General features: G+C 32.6%; 1 protein-coding gene across 8 annotated transcripts in view; it reads right to left on the reverse strand.

Annotated features, from left to right (window-relative positions):
- Positions 1-23,387, reverse strand: part of Cno (adherens junction formation factor afadin) — a 54,334-nt gene that overhangs the window by 25,003 nt on the left and 5,944 nt on the right. Inside the window, exons 1-9 of one of the 8 annotated variants that reach the window (XM_083089090.1) lie at positions 20,587-21,574; positions 20,016-20,120; positions 14,111-14,222; positions 13,818-14,010; positions 13,172-13,456; positions 12,545-12,828; positions 11,917-12,016; positions 1,631-1,727; positions 304-598 (exon numbers count right to left, since the gene is read on the reverse strand). In XM_083089090.1, the coding sequence (XP_082945216.1) occupies positions 304-598; positions 1,631-1,727; positions 11,917-12,016; positions 12,545-12,828; positions 13,172-13,456; positions 13,818-14,010; positions 14,111-14,222; positions 20,016-20,032 (1,383 nt within the window). In that variant the 5' untranslated portion in view covers positions 20,033-20,120; positions 20,587-21,574. Of the gene's footprint in view, positions 1-303; positions 599-1,630; positions 1,728-3,588; positions 3,755-8,757; positions 11,245-11,916; positions 12,017-12,544; positions 12,829-13,171; positions 13,457-13,817; positions 14,011-14,110; positions 14,223-20,015; positions 20,121-20,586; positions 21,575-23,387 lie in introns of those variants that run through there. The other 7 variants (XM_083089088.1, XM_083089086.1, XM_083089093.1 and 4 more) reach the window with 7 other exon arrangements.

The following is a 23,387-nucleotide window of genomic DNA, read 5'->3' on the forward strand; positions in this document are numbered from 1 at the left end:
GAAGATACTTGATGGAAAATTATTTATAGTGTCTTGGAAAGCTCTGAGAAGAGCTATAAGAATAACAGAGGGTTCCATTTCCATCCAAGAAATTGAAGATGGCCATCAAATGATTATTCAAAGGCAAACCAATGATACTATCTTATGTCCCCCTCGAAGTCATAAAACTTGTGTAGAAAACGTTTCTTCATATCTTCCAAATTTTTCGAAATATTTGCCTAGGGCGATTAAATGAAACAGCCTGAATAAATACAGATAAATACGAGCATCTTCCGATCCCAAGAAGCGATCTCAGCAACACACCTGCAGGATAGTGGTCTGGTGTATCCTTTGATTATTGACATAGGTGTGCGCGTCTCTGGAGCACGGTGTGAGGGTGACGATGTTCTCGGTGAAGGCTATCACGCAATGCCTGGGCATCACCGTCGGTCCAGGCAGCGTCAACGTCTGCGCCTGGACCGCTTGCGGCCCGATTGGCCTCTCCGAGCCCACCTCCGTGACATTTGGCTGCAACCGGTGTCGCGCCCCGGCGCCGTTCGGGATATCGCTGCCATCGGGATTAAGCTCCAGCAAGAACGGCAATCTCTCGTCCTCGTACCTGCGAAGATTAAGAGATTCGAGCTTTATAACTGTCAGGATATTCAGGTATGTGTCTATTCAAATCCTGTAACTGCTTACATAAGATATATAAAATAAATTCCCTGAGAATTCCATAATTTTTCAGACATTTTTCTTCAAAATTCCACTTAGGATTAATATTCTTAGGTGCAATTTTAAAATAATCTTATTTATTGTATGTGATTTTTTAAAATAAATAAATGTATTTTCATATATTTTAAATCTAAAAAATTTCATGTTTTTTTATAAATGCAATTTAAAGTAACTATTTATTGAATAAAATAGAGCTCAAAAGGACTAACATTTAATACTGATTAAATTAATCACAAAATTTGTATAACATATTAAATTCTAAAAATATTATAAACTATCAAAAAATGTGCATACAACATATCATGTTAATTAAATATAAGAAAATTATTTTTAATATAACATATAAAACAATTTTTAACACAAAAAAGGAGGATTAATACAACAAAAGATTACAAAAAATTAAAAAATAAATAAAATAAATAAAATCATATAAAATTTTAAAATTTAAATAATTGCAAAAGAATAGATCTCTAAGGCTTTAAGCTACTAAAAACAGCTTTTAGAGTTTTAAACTAAAGCTGTTTAAGTTTTACATAAATGTTTAACATAATAAACAAAATTATTGAAAGTATCAATTTTTTATAAAATTCCCATAAGAATTCCTTGATTTTTCAAGATAAAACAAAAATTTCAAGTTTTCAAGATTTTTTCCGAGAATACATATCCTGTCATAATAAGAGCAAAATTATCAGAGAATTTTTTAAAAAATTCTTCGAATCCCAATAAAATTTCCTGAGAATTCCCTGATTTTTTTTCAGGTACAAAAGAAATTCCTGAGAACTCTAAATTCTCCAATTTTTTCAGGTTTTCCAATTTTGACGACTAATTAATATAACGAACGCTATAAAATATTTTTCAAATAATTAAGAATGTCGCGTGCGAAAAAGTCTTGCGCCCTTTTGTGCGAAAAAATTCGTACCTGTGATCCAACTCGTTCCACTTTCCGGCGGGTTTCTTTTTACGTTTTCGAGGCATGTAATCAGCGGGCCTCCTCCTCACGTGGAACATAATGGAACCTGCAATAAAAGTACACGTATTTTAATTAAACGATGTTATCGCACAAGCAATATATACATGTTTTATCTACATAAATGATAAACTATAAAGACACACAATCGTATCGATTATATAATTCAGTGTATAAAATATGTAAACATCATAAAAAAAAAATCATAAAAACTAGAGCGCAGATACATTTACAATAGCTTGTTCATGAAAGTATAGTAATACCTGTTGCACAGACTATTTCACGCACACAAAATTTACGCGAAGGGGTCACTTGTTTTAAAATTCAAATAAATATACAGTGTGTCCCAGATCACCCGTATGATCTGGGACCCCTTTTAAAATGAAAATAAATGGCTTTTATCAAAAATCGCGAACAATTTTTAAGTAAATCGAGTACGCTCTATCAAATGGTGATATTTTCAACTTTTGATTCCGACCGGAAATACGCCATCCGGATCGGAAGTTGAATTTTTTTAGGGGAACATGGTACTTATTATTACAGATTCTAATTGTACGTGAAAAAATAAGAAACTTTTGTATCAAACGTTTTTTCTCAAAGTGCCTCTGTCAATCTTAAAATTGACCTTGAAAATAACTGTAATGAAATAATGAACTTCAAATGTTCAGATTGACAGAGACACTTTCAGGAAAAACGTTTGATACAAAAGGTTCTTATTTCTTCACGTACAATTCGAATCTGTAATAAAAAGTACCATGTTTCCCTAAAAAAATTCAACTTCCGATCCAGATGGCGTATTTCCGGTCGGAATCAAAAGTTGAAAATATCACCATTTGATAGAGCGTACCCGATTTACTTAAAAATTGTTCGTGGCTTTTGATAAAAGCCATTTATTTTCATTTTAAAAGGGGTGTACGGGTGGTCTGGGACACCCTGTATATGTATGTCTGAAAAAAATAAATAAGTATGACAAATAGATGGCTTTTTTTAGACTTCAGGTATGGAAGCAACGACGTGTGGGAAGAAAAAGGGGGAGGGAGGCTTCATCAAAGAGCCGTCATACGAATGCGCATCGTTAAATTCAGATGCGTGGCATACATATGTAATAATAATCGCGCATGAGAAGCTTCGCGGTAAATCGTCGAATTAGTATGATGGACGAGAGATAGCGATCGTGCATTTTTCTCGCGTTAAAATATTACTGTGCCCCTTACGCACAACGTATGGAGACGCACGTGTGCTTTCAAGGCATGGTAACTTCTCACGGAAGAGGACGGAAAGGGAGAACGACTCTCGGCTTCTCGGGTCAGCGAGCCGCACAGTCATTGCACCCAGTCGTCGTTTTCATCAGCGTTTCCCTCGTCCTTGCTTTTGCCAACGACGTCGTTTCCTTACTTTCGGTTGGAGTGATACACTCGAGTATCATCAAGAAACCTTAGATGATCTTAGAGTCTAAGGACTCTCGAATTTTGAACAAAAGTTGCACTGATACTAGTTTGACAATATTGCTAAAAGTCGACACTTTTACAATAGACAGATTAAAAGACCTTAGACGATCTTAGAGTCTAAGGACTCTTGAGTTTTGAGCAAAAGTTGCACTGATACTAGTTTGACAATATTGGTAAAATCGACTCTTACAATAGACATAAATTAAGAGACCTTAGATGATCTTGGAGTCTAAGGACTCTTGAGTCCTGAGCAAAAGTTGCACTGATACTAGTTTGACAAGATTGGTCGACACTTATAATAGACTTCGTGAACTTTGAATGATTTTGAATCTCAGCCAGCAATCTAGATTAAGATATTTAGAGAATTCAAAGTGCTTGGGGCAAACTTTGAATGATTTTGAATCAGCCAGTAATATAGACTAGGGTGTTCAAAGGATTCAAAGTCTTCCCGAGGACACTCACCCAACATCACCTCCACTTTGCCGCTTCGACGTGGCTTGAATGGCCAAAGGCCGATCATATCTTCATATCTATGTTCGATAACACTTCTAGATCAACGATTCACACCCGGATAATAAACGCAAATATATCTAAGAAGGGTCTTTCAAGACACAAACGATTTAACATGTTGGTAACACATCTTGCAACTTTACACATCGAGAATATTAACGATAAACATCCAACAGAGAAATATTTATATTAATAAAATAGAAAAAGGATATCAGAAAACACTTATAAATATCCAAATATAAAATATTTACAAAGACAAACTTGTCATGATCGGAATTGAAGCCGCGTTAGGGAACGATAAGCGAAAATGACCGGTTTAATAGGCCAACGTATTTTCCCCGAGGACATCGAGGATAAATAAGTGTTTCATGCTAATTTTTTCCAGCATGTATGTATGTATGTTCAGCTATATATATACAAATCGATCAGTGTGTATTCTTATCGGGAAGCTATAAAAGGTCTTCAAAGTTCTCCAAGTTGGGAACGACGTTTCGTCATTAAATTGCACCTGTTGCAATTTCTACGTAGCTTTAACCTTTTCGGTTCACCCCAACAAAGGCAAACAACGTGATGATGCAAAACGCGAGAGATTTTTAGATACCGTGCACGCGGTCAACTTGACGCACGCCAGGAGGCGTTAAATAAATAAACAAAGATCACCCGATATATTGAAAATCGCACGCGACCACCTTGACGAGTTTCAAACAGTCCTTTTCTTTTCAGAAAAATTCCAAAGAATAAAAAATTCCGAGAATATTGTTGATCGATACAAGTATGCACTATGCAATGTACTTAAAATACATCGCTCGTATCGATCGTATAGTAGACTAACGAAGCGAGTTTCGATTTTTATTCAATTATCTAATTTATCAATGACTCAAGGTCGATGATTTTCGGAGCAAAATTCAAATTGATCGCACTGTTTTTCCCCGCAAAAATTATTAATTCCATTTCTTTAAGGCGGATTTCTAAACAAAATAATTTGAATGTCCAATCGTGTATATATTAATTTATACTTCGTATCAAGTCGCCGGAAAGATCGTACTTTATTAATAAAAAGGCTAACTGATGAAGAAATATAAAAACCACAAATGTCAATTTTAATCAAATAGAAAGCAACACGCGGAGCGGGGGTGGGAGATGGAGCAAAAACTTCAACGAATTAATTAAGTAACATGTTTCAAGTATATACTGCTGAATTAAATAATTAATTGTAATTATATTAATTAACCAGAATTAATCATTACAATTAATTAGAATTCATAATTAATTAATTGCGAATTAAATAATTAATTACAATTGTAATTCAATTTAGATCAATCAATTTTCTTTATTCCGTACAACTTGGATATTTAATTGGATTATTTCAATGAGAACGAGCCAATAAATCGCGCACTTGAAAGAGCGGCACTTTCGATTTTATATCGCAAACACGATAGAGCACAAATGCGAATTATAAAATTATATCCGCGCGTCTAACGAGACGAAATGAATCTTTAACCGTCCGTGACGCGACACCCTGTATGCGGCTCGCCTGTTAAAACAACACTGTTGTCCCTCTTGTTACTTTCGTCCCGTACAACGTATGTACACAGGATGTATATAGAAACTAGAATACGCTAGAGCGCACGTGAGATCGGCGCAAGCGTGTTGACGGGTGTCTCTTGCGCTATATACAGGTTGTAACTAAAATAAGGGGACGAATTTTATATCGAAAAAATATTCACACCAATATATGCTTCGTAAATCCATTATTATTGAAATATAACTAAAACAAATGTTATTAATTCAATTCATTATCAGAAAAAATATATGTTGTTAACCTAACCTAACCTAACCAAGTAGCATTCTAATTTGACAATCGTCATTTTTCACAATAATACATATTAGCACTCGATCTCATTTTTAATTCACGTTTTTCGAGAAACAGTTACCCTATCAACCGCTTTATTTTGATACGATTATACGTGTCCATGCGTATATTGATCGTCGGATGAAAGACATTTTGAACATGTTTGTTGTTAAAAATTGAAAATAATATAATAAATCATACATTACTTTCTCATTTTACATTAATAACATGTTTTGATGGGAAACTCGCTCCCTCCTCCTCTCCTCTCCCCGAAGTTTGTCTCCTTATTTTAGTTACACCCTATATGCGGAACTATAGCAGTACTTCTCCGTTTACATTCGTCGTGAAATTATTTATTAGCTTTTCGCGAGATGGATTCGTGCAATATAGTTAATTTTTAATCGAAAATAGGGACAGGAAGAGGCGTTACACAGAGGGAAATATTGTTTTTTCTTTTTTTTTTGTTACGATTATTACGTTAAATCTCGTGCAAGGATTGTAATTTTTTATTGACAAACGGAAAACAAATAAATGGGAGGAAATAATTTTTGAAATTAGCGAGCAGTGACTTTTTCTTCTTTTTTCCTAGACCCTATATTTATATCAATCGAACCATTTTTTTCAGTATCTACGATACTAAAAGTGTTTTTCTTAAACGATAAACAATCCATATAATTATATCTTCATAAATCTGTAGAATTCACTATCAATACTATCATTATAAGTGATAAAATTAGTTGATTTTATCGGAAAATCTGACAGAGACGAGATTCTTCAAAAAAATTTTTGCCCAATCATATTAATCTAAGTGTAACTGTATCAAATTTTGTAAACGTAAATCAAAAATTTTTCTAACATTATCTGTAATAATTATCTTATAAACATATTAAATATAATATTATTTTATTAAATAATAAAATATAAATAATTAAATATATTATTTTATTAAATAATAAAATATAAATAATAAAATATAAATATATTATTTTATTAAATAATAAAATATAAATAATTAAATATATTATTTTATTAAATAATAAAATATAAATAATTAAATATATTATTTTATTAAACAATAAAATTAAATGTATATAAAAAGCGAATTTTACATACACACTTCTTAATATAATTTTTTTCTTCTTGGAAGTGAAAGTAATTTAATTAAAATTCTTCCTAATGCAATTGCAGTCTTCTTTCACTGTAATCGCAAAGCAGCACTCATCATCGTCGCAATCTCGCGATCGAGAATCTGCTTTGAAATTTCGCCTCGTCGCTCAGAGGAAGGGGGTGAGGCGGGGGGGGAGGGGGAGGGAGGAAAACGATCGGGATCGGCGCACGCGATTATTGCCGGAAAGAAGAGAAACTAGCAAAGGTATCTTTAGAGAAGCACAAAGCTAGGTGCGCACGCTAGGTGCTCGAATGTAGGTCGGCACATAACGCGGGTCGTTCCGGTGTTTTATTGATTTTTCCGCGCACCCAATTCCAGCCGAGTCCGCACGTAATGTATGTGCATATGTATGCACGCACACACATCCCCGTCGTTTCGCGATGCGTGTGCGACGCACGCGAGAGGTCGCGGGAGACATTGCTTTCATCCCTTGACCCTTCCTCCAACCCACAATCAACCCACTTTCGACTTACGATGCTGAAGAATAGGGCTGATGATTTAATTCGAAGGCTTCGATATTAGAATAATCTATTAAAATGTTCGAAGATCGAAATTTCCAAGTTTTGAAGGTTATATTTGAAGTTATATTTGAAGGTTATAATTGAAGAATATTCTAAAAATCTAGAAGAATAGTCTAAAAATTGTGATTTTCAATAATTTTTAATAATTTATTTTTTAAATAATTTTTTGTATGTATATATATATATATATATATATATATATATATATATATTAATTTTTTAATTCACTTTTATTTACAATATCTTCATTTCTTCAATTCTAACATTTCTTACATGAATTTGTAAGAATATATTTTTCGAAACTCTTTGAAGATTCGAAGTTAACTTTGAAATTCGAAGCTTCGATGATTATATTTGAAGGTTATAATTGAAGAATATTCTAAGAATCTAGTCTAAAAATTGTGATTTTCAATCATTTTTAATAATTTATTTTTTAAATAATTTTTTGTATGTATATATATATATTAATTTTTTAATTCACTTTTATTTATAATATCTTCATTTCTAACATTTCTTACATGAATTTGTAAGAATATATTTTTCGAAACTCTGAAGATTCAAAGTTAACTTTGAAATTCGAAGCTTCGATGGTTATATTTGAAGGTTATAATTGAAGAATATTCTAAAAATCTAGTCTAAAAATTGTGATTTTCAATCATTTTTAATAATTTATTTTTTAAATCATTTTCTGTACATATATATTAATTTTTTAATCTCGTTTAATATCAATATTTATTTGATTGTATTATAAATAAATGTGTTATAACATCGACACTCGACTCGTATTGCTATTATACCTGTTTTGTTTAATTTTATATTTCGAGTCTTATACTTTTTAATTTTTGTAATTAATTTTTTAATTCACTCTTATTTATTATATCTTCATTTTTTCAATTCTAACATTTCTTACATGAATTTGTAAAAATATATCTTTCGAAACTTTGAAATTCGAAGCTTCGAAAACTAACCTACTGAAGAGTCGCTCGATCCCGAAAAAGGAAAGGGTGAAGGAGAGGGGGGGGGAATATTCTTTTTTTTCGATTACAGATAATCTCAGTGTTTTTCTCCCTTTTTAAATTATCATATTTCTTCTTATACTTGCATATTTGCACGACAGAAATGTAATAATAAAATAATTTTAGGATATCGAGGAGACATTTTTTTTTTTACCGTGATACTTTTTTTTAATACAACGTAAGAGATGCATGCAAACAAGACAAGAGGCAAGCCTTGACAATTATCGAAAAATATTCTATAATGCGTAAAAGTTTGCATATACGATGGAACATGAGACATTTTTGCTTGCAATCAATTTCTTCTAAAAAAAAAAAAGCGATAAAAAAACAAGTCTATTACGAGAAAACGTATCTTACAGAAGTCAAATAAGGGACAAATAGAAACATACATTGCCGCTAAATAATTTTTCAAGTCTTCGATATTTACAGTACGAACATTATTTAAAAAATACGCGTCGATAAACTTCTTAAATTGGGTCGATAACATATGGAATCACACTTAAAAAAGAAAGTTCAGCTTATGCGTCATGCATGATTCTGCCTTTAGCTTTAATAAGAGCTTACGTCGTATTCCCCAATCCATCATGTCGACCGCTTTATTTATTAAACTTCGTGGTCCCTTTGTCGATTATTGCTTCCGCTGCTGATGATTGGTCCCCTTCGTTGTTCCGTGAAACTTGGAAACTTGCTGGTCCCTCGCAAGCTGGTTAAGCGGATCTTATCAACTAGTTGCGAAGTCGATGGGCGCGTTGAGATATATAATCAAATCTCTTCAGCATCAATTGCTGTTAACAGCACTGACGAGCTTAAAATCGCGATTAGACCCAAGTTTACTCTCGTCCCAGCTTCATCGAGAAACTCGATGATGCTTGATTTGTATCTTGGTGACATTACCCCCAGACTTAAATACAAAAATAAGAACACTCTTGTTCTCTCTTTCTCTCTCTTCGCTTCATATTTTCAATAATAACACAACCGGAAAAATAATGAACTTATTTAGCTAATCCAAACAAGTATTGACGTCAAAACTTTTGATATTATGATGATATATTTTAGGAATTGGACAAATCAATAGTACGTCATCGATCACAGTCTCGAGGATATTCTTGAATCAGCCTCTTCGTTATTTTTGCAGATATATATGTGACATTTAAAGGTATACTTGGAATAAAGATCGCACGAATGGTCCACATAATAAATCACAGGATCATCAGGATCAAGGATAATCTGTAGCGGCTCATCAGCAGTGATTGATCATCATAAAATTGTTCAAAATCTCATAGAAACACACAATAATAATTAATAATGTTGAATTGGTCGTTACTGATTAGATTGACTTTATCGTTTGCAATCGAGCGTTATTCATAAGTCAAAAATGACCAGCTTGTACACTTATCTCTCAAGGTTTCGTATACAATTTTCTTTTTCATGATATCCCAATAATAGTAGGTCATCACGCAGCAATCTTATACTGCCTGTTACATTGTAACTTATGCATGTAATCGATATAGTCGTTTTGCCCTTTACAAGAGAATTACGAGAGGCAATATCATACCCATTATTGTTACAATCTCCCTCCTCTTCTCTTAATAGGTCTTCATAATAGGTCGAATAAATTCGATTAATTACGAGTATTGACTTCTAATTAGATAAAATTAGCAGGTAGTAGATATTATTTATTGGTACTTTGCATTTCTAGAGGGTTAGGAGATCATCTTCATCCATCAACTCCCCTTGATATGATGTCGATACAGCGATGGATTGACCAGATTAGGCGATGCTGACGCTTCGCATGGTATTTGCAACAATTGTAACGGCTATTTACACCTTCATACGAATTAGCGCGGGCTATTACGACAGTCGCGTGCGTGGGTGGATTCGCTTTCACTGCTGCAAATCGTCTTTGATACGTCGACGAGCTAATCGCACTCGGTGACGCCACGCCTCGGACGCTTCGCATTATATGCGTGTAATTGCACGACGGCTGTTTACTTCTTCTTATGATTACGGGCTATTACAGCCGCGGGCGTGGGTGGATCCAGTTTTATCAACGCTGTAAATTTTCTTTCGCGCTTCCCGACGACCAAGTCAACCTGGCTATTAATACTCTGCGTCGTCGTATTTTTGCGAGATGTTGCAAAGGATCAGCACGTACGCACTCCGCCGACATCACAATGGATTACCAGATGCGTAGGTGGATGAGTACACTCTCGCCGAGTTTTTCTCGACCTGGCGATTAAACGACCTCGAGCTCGACGTGGAAACATTTCTCTTCTAAATAAACAAAACGTATCACGGTAATTAATATGCGTATATATAAGTTAACGTGTACAGGAGGCGACGTATACGTGTCCTTCGGTGTATTGAACTTTCAACTTCGTATTTCATTAAGGTGCGTGCTGGAACAATTGTAATTCCTCTTCGTGAGTGAGGTCGTAGGGGCAAATTTGGTCTCAAAATCACTGGGCAATTATTGCGCCACGAACGGTGACGTTGAAATGGGGGCAAAGAGAGAAACGACGAGGCGGCGACGACGGCGCCCGCGCACTAGCACCGGTGCCGACGACAATGAGCCAACTGAGGCGATGTTGGCATCGGCTGCTCTCCTTGCACCACCCTTACATCCCCCTTCGTTCGCTCTCTATCCTTCGGCTCTCCTTCCTCTCTCTCTCTCTCTCTCTCTCTTCCTTTTCACTTGCTCCTTTCGTCGATTCTCACTCGGCTCTCATATTAATCTTCTGTTATGCGTGCGACGCACAACCGTGCAAATTTAATTCTTTGACGCAGCTTCTTTTATCTTTCTAGCCTTCCCTCATCAAATTTTTATTCTCCTCCCGTAAACTCTGACGTCAATCCTTTTCATTGAATTATTCCTCTTATTTTATCGTAGCATCTTTTTTTTTCTTATAGATTCTTCCCCTCTTCACGAATGATTGTATTACTTTTTTATCGTTTTCTTCATCAACTTAGGTATTAATCCTCCATTCAGTTTTTTTAAAATTAGATAGGATAATTTTTATAGTTTATATTTTATGATTTATATTTAATTTTGAATTTTTTTTTATAGAGTTGTATCTAATTTATTATTGTCGTATGATAGAAATGTTTCAAAATTTATATTCACATTTTATGCAACAAAGCTTTTTATTTAAGCTGTGAGAATGTTTCTTTAGTAAAGATTTATTTACATTTAAATTCTATATTAAATTAACTACTTAAAGCTAGAATTGACAAGTAAGTTATTGATTTCTGTTATGTAAAATTAAAGTTTAAAACAATTTCGTTTCTTTCGTATCACTTTGTATCACGTGCGGAAGAATTAAAACTAGCGCGATTCCTCCACAAAATTTTATAATATAAAGATAAGCAGAGATTTCAAGTTATTATTGACAGACTCTACAGAATTACCGTTGCAATATTAATTCAGATTATATTAAACTTTCAATAGAAGATGGAAAGGCAAAAAATTTAATAATTGTTTTTTTTTTTCTAAATGTATGAAGATAAATTTCAATACATTACGTAGCCTCAAGTTAAATGTAAAGAACGCAAATTTAAAATAAATATTTTAAAATCATAAGTCTAATCGTATCTGATTTCCTTCTATTATTATATATTATATATTGGAACGATAATACACAAACAAAAAATCGCTCATAAAAATCATGACTATGCAAATTGTAAGTCTACTAATGCATTCACATAAAAGTTGCATATTCTTACCTCGCGTGGAAGGATGATTCATTAATATCGCCAGAGGACACTCGTCGTCGTCCAATATGTACTCCTGATGCGCGTTGCCACTCACGTTCTCACTATTTACCTGCATCATAAATAAAATAATGATATTGATATGTATGATTGTGTTTTTAATAAGAAACATCTAATGTTTATATTACTGAATCTGATACAATTTCCAGAAACTAGCAAAATAATCATGTTCTTTGAGATATAGAATATTTTATAATATACAATTTTAATCCCAACAATAGTATTTATATATTAAAAAAGAAATATATATATTAAAAAACAATATTTAAAAAAATATTTATAATGCCTTTTTCAATTTCTTTATCATATTATGATAATAGTTTTGCTATTATTATTTTTTTAAATTCTAATTAAACAGAATACATGAATATTATTGAACAAGTTTCTATTTTTAATTCTTCGTATCTCTATTATAAATTATTAATATGTTATAAGATCCTTTTACTCTTGTTTCTTTGTTATCAGGATTATCTTTTCTATTTATATTACGATATAATTATCGAAGTAACATAATTTTATAAACATATACTAGCGTGTTTTAAATATAATTCGCCAATGCACAATCTCGTGTATATCTAACCTGCACAAGGCAATACAATTGCGGATCCACTTTTTCTAAGCCATATTTAGCCAACATTTCTCGCACGACTTGAGCGGCCGAGTCCCGCACGCTTAACAGCAATGTTTTGTATGGCACGTCCTTGCACAACGCCTCGCCATAAATTTTCAATGTACCGCCAGTGTCGGGTCCGCCGTCTTTGCTGCGAAATTGCTGAAGCTTCCTCTCAAGCTTTTGCTGGCGACGGCGCCTCATCACCGCTTCCGGATTCGAAATGCTCCTTGTGAAACTGGTCTCGGGCAGTTCTACAAGCGATAACATCATCATTAGTATCAAGGGTATTAGTGGCAATACGAAAATATCTTGATTTTTCGCGCTCAATGAACTGAACACAATCATTGAATTAAAATAATTATGTCTGTCGTATCAAATTATTATTTTGCATTCATCTAGAGGAGACAATAAATGACACTAGACGATGAAAAATAAGTTACAATAGAAAGCATAGTCGAAAAAATATTACAATTGAGTGCAGACAGATTTCGGAGAACAAATTCTATCAGTCACACATTCTTCGAAGAATTTTAATTCGTTTCTTGAATCCTTTAATGGTTTTTTTCAAACGGTCTAAAAATAAAGCTTGCTAACCCGTATAGAGCTTTTCGGCGACGCCGTTCTGATCGCCAGGCACAGCGTTTTCGTCTTGCTCCAAGCTCTTCAGACGACTGAGCTTCTCTTGCTTTTTGATCTGCTTCTTCTCCCGTTTGCTCAGCTTCCTTCGAAAGCTAGAACCCTCGGCTGAAGTAAAACCGACGCCCTGCGCATTAGTCTTGTCGTCAATTCTTTTCAGCAAGAAGCGTCCCTCGCGATCATCTATGTGCCAATTTAGTTGAACCAGCAACGGTTTTTCTTCCAGTCCAAGTTTGCGTTCTTCTGCAAATGAGGAAAGTTTTATTATACACATATTAACGAGAAATAAAATAAAATTACTAAATAATAAAAGATTAAAATTAAAGCATGATTCTTTAGCTCAAAGAGATAGATATTAATTAATATAAAAAAATTTAAATTTAATTTTAGTTGATATAAAAAATTATAAATTAATTATATTTAAATACATATACGCATGTAATTTAATATAATTTATTTTATAATTAATATTCTTAATAATTATTAGCTAAAATAATTAATAAATTTTGAATTATATAATATTAACTTTTTATTAAGCATACATGATTTTAGCCAAATTTTGTCCTTTTGGGATGCAATATAGATGCAATTTGATTTTACTCACCTCCATTCTCGTGAATCTCGTAAAGAGCGTATTCTGGGACGGACAACATTCTCATATCAGGACGAAACTTTTCTATGAGCGTTTCTATCACTGCCTGGCTTGTCGCATCCGAGGCAACCCTGATGCACTTGGTAGCGACCTTCTGGCCGCTGTCTTGAAAGTAGAATCTCATTACGCCATGAAACTCCAAATCCTATGTAAAAGAAGATATGGATGAAATAAGCCAAGCGGCCAATAATATTGTTGAATTAAAAAAACTAAGTATTTACAGAGGGCCCTTTGCTCTAACTCACCTCATTGGGTTCCGAAAGTTCGAACAGGTCCAAACGATTGGCATTCCACTGTTGTATGACCCCCCTGAGAGCCTCTCGCTCTGCTTTCTTGTTCGCCAGTTCCGTTGCCATCCTGAAAAACGTGATGCACAAGGTTCATACAATTGTTGCAGGTAACCGACACCGCTGCAGAAACTTTAGTGTACGTGTGCGTGTATGTGGCAATTTTCTGAAGAGAGATAAACCGTAGAAATTTCCATTTTTTTTGGAAGGATCAAACAAACACATCTTCAATAAAGGTCCCAATACTCGAATGACCGTAAAGTTTTGCCTGGAAAATAAATCCAAAACTTCGAAAAACGCCTCTCGAAGGAATATAATTGGGTTTATCTTCAAATGAGCTACTCGCTTTTGTTCCTCGCCCCTTTTAGAATTTCCTAAAGCCGTCCCTAGGCACCTCCTCGTGTTGTAATACCTCGTCGAGATAAATTATCACGGCAGAAATAAAGTACGAGGCATCTGTTCGATGCGCCAGGCTACTCTGCGGTATCTGTTATGATTCTCACTATGCAGCACGAGTGTCCGATGCATGCGATGCATCTAGAACCGACTCTTCCCTGAATGCTACAAACTATACAGGGTGCCTGAGAAAGGTACATCATCGACATTTTCAGTTCCACGCGCATTTTCCGAATTTAATCAGTGCTTGCATAAATTTAACTCAGTTAAACGACTAAGAGAAAAGCTCTTTTCATTTAACTTGAATTAATTAGCGACTTTTAATTAAGGAGATCGAGTATAGCCTTATTTGATGTATTAATCCAGCCAAGGTTAAAGCACTTATCGAATAAGTTGGATCAACACAATGCGTGTGTTAATTAACTTAAATCGTAGCTTAACGAAATCTGCCCCGATCTCCTCGAGAGTCTCCGAGGTTTCCGGACGATCCTCGAGAGGCAGTCACGTGCCAAGCATTCCTGTCGTATCTCTCCCTGCCCCTCCGCTCTTCTTAGCACGTCTCGTGTCCTCGATCTTAAAACCTTAAAAGCGCATCCACGCATTTCTTTTAAGGGTTCGCTGCACCGCCTGCATTTTAACCCTCTGACGCATCAGTTAGTTTTTCATCTTTTATATATAATTTTTTTAAAAATATATATTATATAATAATATTAAAAATATTTGAATAATTAATGTATTTTAAATATATCAAAATATTATATATATAAATTATATACACTTAATTAATTAAAATATATTAAAATATTGTATATATAAATTATGTATAATTAATTAAAAAATAAAATTTTTAATTTTATTTAAAAAAAAATAAAATTGATTAATTAAAAAATAAATAATAATTATGTGTAAAATATAATAGTTTAGAGCAAACAAAACTATAAAATAATTTGAAATTCAAATATATAATTTTATTCCCATACATTCGATAATATAATTTAAATTAAATCAAAGAGAATAAAATTTATATTGTTCTTATGCATCATATATTACATATAATTCGATTATAAAATCTAAAATAAAAATCTTGATACACTAGAGGACTCATATACTCTCGTGGCATATTTAACTCGGCTCGTTATCTTTCTGAGATTGAATTTTGCTTACCCAAGATCGCATACAATAAGACCAAAGTAAATATAAAAAATATGCGATTGCATGGACAGTATTTAGGAGTAAAATGAGATTGCAAGTTGATATCCCGAGAGTTGCATGCGTGAAAAAAGAAACGACACGAAGCTCACGAGATCGCTCTTCAATTGAAAGATACATCCAGTCTTTTAACGCGCTCTCCGGATGAGAAAATTATGGAATTGTGATTCTAGGCCACCTCTCTATTGAGGTCTAATCGTACGATCGCGCCAATATCATTGCAGGTAAGCTCACGCAGATAAGTAAAACCGCGATGACTCATACGCTAAAATATGAAGCGCACGTCACTCGTTCGCCTTGCAAACTCGCGAGCATCGCAATCGAGGGGTCCTCGCAATAAAATTTGCAACAGCACGTACGCAATTGCGGTTTAAAGTCGCGGGGTGTCTCGTAAAAATTTTCGAAAAATTCCCCGACCTTCCAGGTATTTTTGTTCAAAATTCCAGGTGAAGAAAATATTTTAAAGATTTTTTATGCAACTTCCCAAAGTACATTTTTTCATCATTTTACACACTTTTTGGATTTTTATTCATACAAAGCCATTTAAGATTTCAAATGCTAAATTTTTACAGATATTTACGTAGGCATCGTCAAGATAATGAGATACCGAGACATTTATTATCGCTTTAGACAGCACCCTTTGTAACAGACTCCGATATAAAACACTTGTTATTTCTTTTATTATATTATCACTTTCGCGCTGAAGATGACCCAAAAATAGGGTCGAAACGTTCGCTATCCTCTCTTTGTATTCGTTTAATATCAATATTTATTTGATTGTATTATAAATAAATGTGTTATAACATCGAAACTCGACTCGTATTGCCATTATAACTGTTTTGTTTAATTTTACAGATATATTGGAAAAAATGAATAGTTTTTGTAAGGATAAAAATTTTTAATTTTCATTTATTATCATTAAAAATTAAAATAAAAAATATATATTGCATATTCAATATTTTATTATACATATATAAATAAAAGAAAATTAATAAAAAAACAATAAAAAAATTAATTCACAACTTGATGGGCAGATTATCTCTCCCTCTCTGCCTTCGACGGTATAAGAGCAAAATTATTAAAGAGAGAATTTTTTTTTTTAAATTCCCAGAGTTCTAAAATTAAATTCATTCCATGAAAAAATTCTCCGATTTTTCCGGATATAAAAAAAACTTCTCTCCAGAGAATTCCAGCTTTTTCCAGGAAAAATAGACATCCTGTTTTCGCACTACGCGATCCTCCTCGTACGCATCCTCAATGGAATCGTGATACGAGCCTTTCTCGATCGCCGAGTGCCAATCTCCCGAGGAGTGTCAACCTCATGATGCATTCAAAGCACGTAACGCGTCTCGCCTCGTCGGCCGACGTAGTACAATCAGGTACATTAATAACTCCTGCACTCACGAGGATAGACACGCGACTCACGGATTCTCCTTGTCTTTTTCAAAACAGTAAAGTAATTGTTTGCATTTAAGTACATGGTTAAAAAAAATGTATATTCCGTAGTATTTTTGAAGGTAAATATAATTTAAAATTGCTCCATCACATCTCAATTTTGAGAAATTTGCAGTTAAAGTTATTAAGAAAAGGCTATGATATATTTAAAAAAATTTTAATCAATCGGAAAGCATGTCGTTTGGACTTTTAGTCTTAAAAAAAAAAGTGTTGGATCGACGATTAATTAGATATTCATGATTAAATGGGTAAAATCTATTGCGGAAATGTTGCGAATTAGATCAAAGATTGGAAAGATATTAAATAGTTTTTAATCATGTTTATTCTAAAGAATATTTTCAATTGCTAAAACTTGATGTCAAAATTAAAATAATGAAATGTAGGTGTCAAAATTAACAAATTAAATATATAAATGTAAATTAAATAGAGATATATAAATTAAAATTAAAGTATAGGTGTTAAAATTAAAAAATTAAATTAAAACTAAATATATAAAATGTATATTTCGTAGTATTTTTGAAGGTAAATATAATTTAAAATTGCTCCATCACATCTCCATTTTGAGAAATTTGCAGTTAAAGTTATTAAGAAAAGGCTATGATATATTAAAAAAATTTTAATCAATCGGAAAGCATGTCGTTTGGACTTTTAGTCTTTAAAAAAAAAGTGTTGGATCGACGATTAATTAGATATTTATGATTAAATGGGTAGAATCTATTGCGGAAATGTTGCGAATTAGATCAAAGATTGGAAAGATATTAAATAGTTTTTAATCATGTTTATTCTAAAGAATTTTTTCGATTGCCAAAACTTGATGTCAAAATTAAAATAATGGAATGCAGGTGTCAAAATTAACAAATTAAATTAAAATTAAATAGAGATATATAAATTAAAATTAAAGTATAGGTGTTAAAATTAAAAAATTAAATTAAAACTAAATATATAAAATGTATATTTCGTAGTATTTTTGAAGGTAAATATAATTTAAAATTGCTCCATCACATCTCAATTTTGAGAAATTTGCAGTTAAAGTTATTAAGAAAAGGCTATGATATATTAAAAAAATTTTAATCAATCGGAAAGCATGTCGTTTGGACTTTTAGTTTTTAAAAAAAAAAGTGTTGGATCGACGATTAATTAGATATTCATGATTAAATGGGTAGAATCTATTGCGGAAATGTTGCGAATTAGATCAAAGATTGGAAAGATATTAAATAGGTTTTAATCATGTTTATTCTAAAGAATTTTTTCAATTGCTAAAACTTGATGTCAAAATTAAAATAATGGAATGTAGGTGTCAAAATTAACAAATTAAATTAAAATTAAATATATAAATGTAAATTAAATAGAGATATATAAATTAAAATTAAAGTATAGGTGTTGAAATTAAAAAATTAAATTAAAACTAAATATATAAAAATAAATTAGTAAATAGAATAATATAAATTAAATGAATATAAATTATTTTTTAAATTAAAGTATGTCAAAATAAAAACTTTTGAATTTATATCCATTTAATTTATATTATTAAAATGAAAATTTTATTAAAATTTTAATTAAAATTAAAATTAAAGTACAAATGTGAAAATTAAAAAATTAGAAAATGCTTAGAAGACTTTTTGCAAAAATTTAAACGCGTACATTCTGAATCTGTCAATTTCGACATTAAATTCGTACCCAGCTGATTAAAATTTCCTTCGCATGCAATTTTAACTGCACATATTTCTGAAAATCGTGAGATGTGATGGAGCAACAAACCGAAAACCGGAATCGTACTCGGCATTAAAAGAAAATTACGGGAAGTGACTGGCCTTGTGTTCGAAAAAAAAAAGATTAGTTACTCTATTATTTAAGTAAAAAGCGTCCCACGACATTCCAAGTATCACAAAAGAAACTTTTCGTCGCAAAGTTTAGGCGCAAGCACGGAACATTATTTCTGCACCTGTCTATACAATACGGTTTACTACAGCGTAGATCGTCCCCCCCCCTCCCTTCCCCTACTCCGCTGTGTCCTACGTTATTCCGTGCCTTACTATTATACGCCACACGAGAGAAGACTCGACGAGCATTCATCAGGTCTCCCGCGTCTCCGAGAAACGTCGGTAAACACTGGACACTTTGGACAGGCGAATCTTTTCTTTCTTTTTTTTTCTTTTTTTTTTTTAAATCTATGACTATACTGGCCGGTGCCAGGTGATCCGACTGTTTCATATCTCGAGAAGTCCTTTTTTCGAAGGAACGTGCCCTCGCATATTTAAAATTTCACGCTTCCAAAATTTTTCCTCCAATGGATACCATTAAAAATTCAAAAATGTTTCACTACATTTCTTACTAAAATTCCTTGTAAACTGAATATATTAAGAAAGTGTCTATATTGGTTTTGTTATAAATGTAATAAAATAAATAATAATTATAAAGATATATAAATATGAAAATAGAAAAATATAAATATATTTTATTATATATGTAAAATATAAATATATTATATAAATATTATATAAATATTATATAAATATTAAAATATAAATATTATATAAATATATATTAAAATATAAATATTATATAAATATTATAAATGTAATTCACTTTTTATTTGCATAAGAAACATACGAAGTGCTGATTGATATAAATATTCTATAATTTTTCTTTCTCAAAATTGCAAATATTCCAATGCTTTTTTTCTATTGTAAGAAATGTGCAAAAAATATAAAATTGAAAAAAATATGATCCTTCCCCGAATACTGCATTTTTATTTAATCGTATCGTATTTTGAATTTGTGCTTCATTTTAATATTGTACTCACTCTTCGGATACCGTCATTCTTTCAGCCTCGAAGAGATACTTCTTTCACGTCACATCAAAGAACACGTCGTCAAAGAACCGCAAAGTCAACTCGCCACTGTATTTTCTGGGAACGAACGATTCACAAATGTTGTAACTCCTCATTAAATTGCAAAAAAATCAACATTTTTCCCGCTAAATTTTAATGCAAAATGTACGTCATATAATGGATTAGTGGATTTTTATTAAAAAAATTAATATTGGGTTTGAAAGTAATTTTGAATAATAAATATTCCAAAAGGAAAAAAAATGAAGAATTTATCTTTCAATTATTTTTACAAAATTTTTATCGTCGTCTTTAGCAATAAAATTCTTCGATGAAGAAAGAGAATCTGAAGAATTCTACTCTCGAGAGCGACTCTAATCGAAGATAATCGAGACTTGATTCGCATTTATTGCCTTCGATCTGTAGCAAAAATTGCGACAAATTTTCCGCTAATTAATTGCAATAACTGAAGATGATAAATTAATAAATCAATAAATTTCTTTAATAACCTAATTAAGAGTCATGTTTTTATTTTCACGTTGTTTACCTTGGCTCTTATTAGGCCCAGTTCTATGTCTTACTTAGATAATTAAAATACTTCAGCAAACACGAGAAGAGAAAGTGCGAATGTCTCTCACGGAACTCTCGAAAATTCAAGTCCAAAGTTCCTGGGAACAATGGCACTCGAATGGTGGAATTTATGTCTCGCGGCTCCGCCGCTTTTCCTCTCGTCCAATCCGAGAGAGGGGCGGGGGCGGGGCGAAAGAAAAGCGCACTTTTCGGCAAAGTTCGCGTGCACTCGCGACAACAATCCAGCACTCGCCACACCCAACGACGCCGTTAAATTCCACGCGTGGTGCGTTCGTGCGTTCGGCAAAGCAACTGACAAACTCGACGAGGTAACTCCATCGGGCCCCGAGAGTGGGGGGGAGAGAGAGAGAGGGAGAGAAAGGAAGGGAGGGAGGGGGGACTTCCCTTGCTACGCACGATGTCCTCCCCGCCGTTGGAGTCCCAAACTGTGGCCGTTAGGGTCGCCCTTTTCGTGGATCTCTGGGTGGTTACCCCTCTAACGTCGAGGATTGAAGCGAGTGGAGAGCAAGGTACCTGATGGAGCGATCAATGGCTCGTCGTCCGACACAGGTGTGATGAAGATCGTTAAGAAGACGCGAGTTTCCGGTGCCAATCTTGCCTTCCGTTCGTTTATAGTGTTTTTTTGAAATTTCCCCGACATCCGGATCCAGCCACTCGCGACTCCGAGCTTCCATTCTCACAGTTTCCGAATTCCAACTGTTTACGACGAATTTCCCTGGATACGCACACGACAATAGTACGCTTCTACCTGCTCTCGCTCTCCCCCCCTCCTCTTTCTGTCTCTCTTCCTCGCTCTCACTCTCCCCTCTTCGAGCCTTACCACTACTGTTACGATCGCACGTGAGGTGCACACTGTTTCAGTGGTTCCCAAATCTTTCTGTGTGGTGCACACACTGGGAACAAGGAATGCCTTACGCATAAAGTTAAGCACATTTAGGGCGTACTTGAATTGTCCCAAATGTGCTCAACTTGTATTTCTCTTAAGTTCCTAGAGCCCGGAGTCTACGTATTATGTAGACACAGAGTGAGTTCGAAACGAGTGCATTTCTTCTAAAAATAATAATAATAAATAAATAATAATAAATAATAATAAATAAAATTTAAATAATAATAAATAAATAATAATAAATAATAATAAATCTCTTGAGACACAAAATTATGCGAGATACGAATATTCTTTCTGAGATGTAATCGATTGAAAACAAAAAAAAATCTATTAGAAATGTAAAATTTTATTTATCATTAAACTTCATGCAGGGATTTTTAGAAAATTTTGTTTATTCGAAACATACTTATTCTAATATTTAGTCCTTCAAAAATTTCAAAATTTCTTTTAGAATAAAATTTTAAAGGAAAAGAAATCGTAATTTCTTTTTAATAAATTCTAACAAAAAATATCAATGTATATGTATGCAAAATATTGATCATTAAATATATATGTACATGTATCATCGAAAATAATTTTTTTTCAAATTACATTGCATATCAAATTTTTCATGTCAAATTTTATTTCAAATTATACTTTTCATATCAAATACTTTTATTTATTCAAATTACTTTTTCATATCAAATTTTAATTATAAATTAAATTAATTTAATTATAAATAAATTAATTTAATTATAAATGAATTAAATTAATTTAATTATAAATGAATTAAATTAAATTAAAATAATTATAAATAATTTATAATTAAATTATAAATTATAAATTACTTTGCGAAATAGTATCGCATAACCAGCAGCCAAACTGATCGACTCCTTTTTGTAAATCTTTAATTGTAATATCAGAACACATAATTGTCATTAATTGTGCTCTAATATTGCATTAATTATATATCTGATATTAAAATTAAAAATAAAATTTACAAGAAGAAATTGATCATTTTCTGCTTCTGAGAAGCTTATATAAATATTATATAAATATTAAACAGTATCGTTTTAAAAATCTTCTAAACTTTTCGCGATTAAAGGATATCGATGAATTTTAAGAGCTTTGATGCTCTCGATGTTTCTCAAGTAATATTAAAGAAACATTCGAAGACCGTTGTTAGATATCAAATGCTCTATAACGCACCATCAAATTCGGTGGTGCGTGTAATTGTTGTGCGTATTGTGCTCGTTACGCTGCTCATCGTCCTTAGCCACTGTCCCGGAAAGTTTGCGACGTAATATCGAGAAAATATTCGCATGAAAGATTTAGATTTCGATTTGAAAAAAAAAATCGCTTGAATCTCGTTGATCCTATTTAAAATATTATTTATCATTAAACTTCATATAAAGATTTTATAGAGAAAATTTCGTATTCGAAGCATCCTTATTCCAACATTTAGTCCTAAAATTTCTTAAAACTCAATAAAATTAAATTTAAAAAAAAAAGAAAGAGGAAATCGTCAATTTTTTTGAAAATAAATTCTAACAAAAAATATCAAAATATGTGTGTACACAAAAAAAAAGTAATATAGAATAAAATATAAAATTTTAAAGAAATACTCCCCTGTAATTTGAGTACAAATTACACTGCAAATATTTTCAAATTATTGATAAATGATTTCCTCAAATATATGTGATATGAGAGGTATTAAAAAGAAACATAGAAAATTATTTCTTCTTGTACTACAAAATTATTTTACATCAAAGTCGTCCTTTTGTATAAAGTTTACGAGTTATAGCCAGCAATGCATTCATTCGATCGATGAACGGTCCGTCTCGGACGAGTAATACCTGATTTTATCCTTCGAAAAAACCGGTAGGAGACGC

The sequence above is a fragment of the Camponotus vicinus genome, unplaced genomic scaffold (genome assembly GCF_025532165.1).
Source record: "Camponotus vicinus isolate PSW18456_S1 unplaced genomic scaffold, iyCamVici1.0 SCAF_14, whole genome shotgun sequence".
Taxonomy (NCBI): Eukaryota; Metazoa; Arthropoda; class Insecta; order Hymenoptera; family Formicidae; genus Camponotus; species Camponotus vicinus.